At 34.7% G+C, this 5,053-nt stretch overlaps 1 protein-coding gene across 1 annotated transcript; it reads right to left on the bottom strand.

Annotated features, from left to right (window-relative positions):
* Positions 1-3,007: 3,007 nt before the first annotated feature.
* LOC149534382 (UPF0481 protein At3g47200-like) lies at positions 3,008-4,309 on the bottom strand. The gene has a single exon (XM_089805380.1). It carries the CDS (start codon positions 4,307-4,309, stop codon positions 3,008-3,010), a length of 1,302 nt encoding a protein of 433 aa, XP_089661506.1.
* Between the last annotated feature and the right edge of the window lie 744 nt (positions 4,310-5,053).

The raw sequence follows: 5,053 nt of genomic DNA on the forward strand, positions 1-5,053 counted from the left end.
CTTGGCAATAATTTTAATAGTCTATTTAGTTATCACATTGTAATTTTGAGCAATTCATAGCATTGGGAAATACATTTCTATTATGTTATCTATTAGCCTCCATGAACCATCTAGTTTATAGGCCCATAGAACAAAAAAGTATTCATACCTTATTTTGCATCAAGGCCTCGTACTTTTGATTATGGAATATGTCCATGAATTGCACAATGAAAGGAACCCCCCACCTAAAAACATTATAAAATTCTAGATGAATCTTAGGGTCCATTATGGGGTAAGAAGATTCATTGAACCAATAGGAATATGACTCATACTGCTGTAAAAAAATTATTTGAGTACCAGAAAGAAACTTTCTACTATACATCCTCAACCCATAACAAGGTTATCATTTGTGATGATAATGGGCTAGAGTATACACCCTCTAGAGAAATTACAAAGGCTTTCTCAGTAAGTGGATAAAGGCATTGCATAGTAGATCAAACAAGAATAAGATTCATCAGTAGGAGAAATACCAAATTGTGGATAAAGAAATAAAGTTTCACAATGAGAGGCATGATGGAGATCTATATTAGATTTAACCAAAGAATGTAATAAATGATCCAACATAATAGTGAAAGATATATTATAAAGGTATGGATAGACAGAAGCTTTCCATTGGATCCAAAATGACCAGGGCTCTAGATTAGAAGCCTCATAGGGGAATCTGAAAACTAGGGGGTCCCCATTTTGAACAAAAAAATGGGTTGTGCGTTGTGAAACCACAACACCCTCCCCCCTCCACAAGTTACTGTGCATTGTCTTCTTATCTCCCATTTCATTCTTTAATTTTTTCCTCTTTGTTGACTTCCCCAATTCTTGTCTCATTCTACTTAGGAGGAAAGAATGCCCATTAAGGTTGAGAAATTATTTATGTCCCCTACTAAGTTGCTTCCCTCTCCCTAAGAAAAAGAAAGAATTAATGGTAAAAAATGTTTTTTTTGTGCATCTCCATCCACTATATATTGTTTCCCAAAAGCTTATAAACCATTTAATCAACAAGGGAGGCTCATGCCATTATATGTCATTAGTACCACCCAAGTAATGGGTACCCATTCCTTAGTAGGGTTCTAGCATTGATACCACATCTCATCCTTCTTTTCCAAAATTTTATTTTTAATTTGTTTTCCCTCACTATGTAATAGGGGTATCATTGATAAAAATGTGACACTTTTCTTTTATACAAGACTCAATAATAGGAATTTCAATTAGGTTTTTGTGTATTTTTATTTCTTAGTTACTGGGGGTTTTATTTTTTAATTAAGTTATGTGTCGTGTTGGTGTAGTAGCTTGTAGTTTCTTTGAACTTCTCTATTTTAATGTATTAAACTTATGAATGTTAAATCATTTTATCTAATAAAAATATTGGGGTTTTTTTATCACCTATTAACAAGAAACTCACTTTGTGGGCAAGGTAATATTGTGAGCATTGCAATAAAACTGTTAAAAATTACATATTACCAAAGTAATCACTAGTTCAAGTTGTTGCACAAAGATAATAAGATAAAAGGGAAGTCATACTAGAGTTCTTTATAATGCTTATCAAATTTTCTTTAAAAGAGGAAATGACAGGTTTGATAAATGCTTACATATATAATGATTATCTATCTTGTCATGTCTATGTTATAAGTATTTAAGATTGAAAATGTGCGTATATTTAACAAAACTAACATAAAAGTCCATTTAATATCAATTTCATTCCAATAATTACTATCGTTTCTAGAATCAAATATGCATAGGTTTTTTTTAATAACAACATAAGAAATATAAAATAAATTCAATTATATTTTCATGGGTAGAAACAATAATTAAATAGTAACACAAAGCAATAATTATGTGCAACATTGATATAATATCAAGTGATGTTAGGTAAGAGTCTACACCACAATGGTAAATTGTGAGCCTCTCATCTAGAAAGTGTTTGATTGGAGTCTACTCAACCTTAAGACAATAATTATAATTAATTTCAACCAATAATAATAAACAAATAATAAATAACCTAAACTTCAACCCATTACATAAACAAAAAAAACCATGTGCTATGACTTACCAAAATTACAATATATTTTATTGAACATCCTCCTAAGATAACATGCATCGATATGACTAGTTAATGAAATAATAATAATAAACAATGCATAAATATGGGGTTTGTGAAGGGGAGTGACACCTAATAGAAAATATTAATAATAATAATAAGTGTTGCAAGCAACTCATGAGTAAACTGTAGTTGAACCTCCTAAATTAAGGCCCCGTTTGGTTGCTGGAATATGAGTGGAATAGGAAAACGAAATTAGAATATGTTTTATATTCGCTGTTTGGTAAGCTCAATCAGAATTGGGAATAGGAAGACATATTCCAATTTTGCCCCTAAAATGAGCATATGTCTATGCCAAAAAATATCTGTTATTGGAATAGGCCATTTCCATTCCCATTCCGATTTTCCATTAAAAAAAAAATTTTAATTTTTTTTTTTTAAAATTTTTTGAATTTTTTTTTTTTTGAATTTTTTTTTTTGAATTTTTTTTTTTGAATATTTTTTGTTAAATTTTTTTAATAACATTTTTTAAAATTATATCTATTTGTTTAAAAAAATGAAAATGAAAATAAATTAACTAAAAAAATAATAAATTTTTAAAAAAATTAAGAAAAATGTTTTTAAAAATACAAAACTTAACCTTATTCCTATTCTATTTTTGTACAACTAAACAATAGATTAACATATTCCCAGTCGAATTTCAAGTGCACCAAACATGATTGGAATTGTCTATTTCTATTCCCATTCCTCATTTCCATTCCCATTCCATTTTTCTATTCTAATTTTCTATTCCTATGCCAGCAACCAAACGGAGCCTAAAGGAAATGCGCGAAGAAATCTTGTGAAGGCCGAGACTCAGTCAAACGTTGATTAATCTGTAAGAATCTTGCGATGCAGTGAGAAAATCGACTGCACGGCGACTCAGTCAAACGTTGATTAATCTGTAAGAATCTTGCGATGCAGTGAGAAAATCGACTGCACGGCGGCGAAGAGCAAAAGCATGCACGCTGCAATAACAGACAGAGTTCTCCATGGCCTCGAACAATGGTCTTCTGTGAATTCAGCAACCATAACCTTAATCTTGCTATGGTAATGTTTGTGGGCATCTTCTCTCACTTTAGCAAACGGATCTTTGTAGCTTCTCGTTATACCTTTGCTCAGCGTCTTGAACAGATCGGCCACTTCTTCGTCGCTTCCCATGTAGCTCTTGATGATCCTGGCCTTTCTTAGAACGGAAACATCTCTTGCAGAATGAATGAGCTCACACATCAGATGGACGTACCTTGATATCACACACCTCTCCTTCGCCTCACACATCTCCAATGCCATCAGATTCCGCAGAAGGGTCTCAACGCTGCCGGCGATTCTGATTCTCGGAAGATGAAATACATTCTTCTTTATGCTGATCTCCATGAATTTCCCTTCCATCTTTTTAAATTTGATCCCAGCCAGGCTTAATTCTGAAGCAGAGGGGATTATGATCTCTCTGTTTCTATAATATTCATGATCGACAACATCTTTATGGAGTTCGAATGAGTGTATGACATACATACGAATTAAATCCAAAAGATGCTTGCTTTTCTGCGAGCTTGGAATTTCAGTCAGTGAAGGCTCCGTCTCCTTAAAAGGGTGGAACAGCCTTGCTATTCGGGCACCAGCCAACAAATCGCATAGCTCAGAAAATGCGCTTGCTTCATCTTTTCCACCCTTCAATTCTAATATCTTGAGCAGAACAGAGAGTGGAATTTGGTTCTCCAGCATCAGAATGTCAGTTATTATGGGATATGCAGTGTATTCAATTGTATTTCGATTGAAAAGACAATGATCCGGCCAGCTTGTTGTACTCCCCAAGGCCCTGAATATTTCTAAGATAAAACAAGCGTCCAAAGTGAGCATCCAGGCAAGATACCCATCTTGGTACTCGATGTGCTGTTGGTAGCATTTTCTTACTGTGGGAGCTAGAGCAAGAATAGGTCCAACCACTTCTTTTTCCAACTTCTCCTCACTCATGTCAAACATTTTCCGTGTAGCGTGCAATTTATGGGCAAGCATGTCGGGATGTGCGGCGTGATGAAGTGGGCCTAATGACACCATTTGTGGAACATAAGCCCTCCGCTTCAGCTGCACGAGAAAGTCAGGGACTTTATATATCGACACGACGCCCTCAGACCCTCGGACGGAATGCAGATTCTGCTTGCCAAACCCGCTTTTTACATCGATAATCCACTGGTCTGCCATGGGAGGTTGGATTATAACTTGATTTTGATTAAATTTCTCTGGTTGCAATCAAATTCTCTTGCTTGGCGATGCAGACGACCGTTTCTTGAAGCAATCAAATTCTCTCGCCGGGCAATGAAGAGCGCCCAGATTTAAAGCAGAAACAATTGAAGAATCGTAGAAATGGAAACGAACTTAGGAGGAAATCACGATGGAAAAATTGGAAGTTTTACGGAAGCTGCAATCATTTTTGCTTTCATGGTTCTGATATGTGGTCGGCGTGTTTTTTTTTTTTTTTCTTATTTAAGCCTTCTTATTATGGGCCTTGGTGAATTAGTTAATTTGGTTTTGATTTAACTTGTCTGGCTGCAAACAAACTTTCTTGAAACAGAAAGGCATTCCACTTTTGTAGGAACAGGAATGTCTCAGAGAAAAAATGTACGTGTAAACGCATTCACGAGGAAACTATAGGGAAGATTCATTGAAATTGAACGGTAACTTTTAATGGTCTCTTATATCAAACAAATTGAAATTTCTCCCTTGTTTACAGAAGTTTAGTATTTGGGAAGATTCATGGAAATTGTAGGTGTTTTATCTACCATTGAAATTTCAAAAGCTTCTCGCTGCTTCCCAGTAACTCATTTCTCGGAAATGAATAGCGCAGCCATCCAGTTCCACATTTCGCATTCTCACTTAGAAAAGGCTTCGTCGTACCATACGCTATATTTTGCCATTTTCCATTAACAAATCACATTACATTTTTCC

This window comes from Cupressus sempervirens, chromosome 10 (assembly GCF_028749045.1).
Source record: "Cupressus sempervirens isolate cs-2001-9-10 chromosome 10, ASM2874904v1, whole genome shotgun sequence".
NCBI lineage: Eukaryota > Viridiplantae > Streptophyta > Pinopsida > Cupressales > Cupressaceae > Cupressus > Cupressus sempervirens.

Coding starts and splice junctions, on each gene's coding strand:
- LOC149534382 (XM_089805380.1), bottom strand. CDS start 4,309: ATGGCAGACCAGTGGATTATCGATGTAAAAAGCGGGTTTGGCAAGCAG.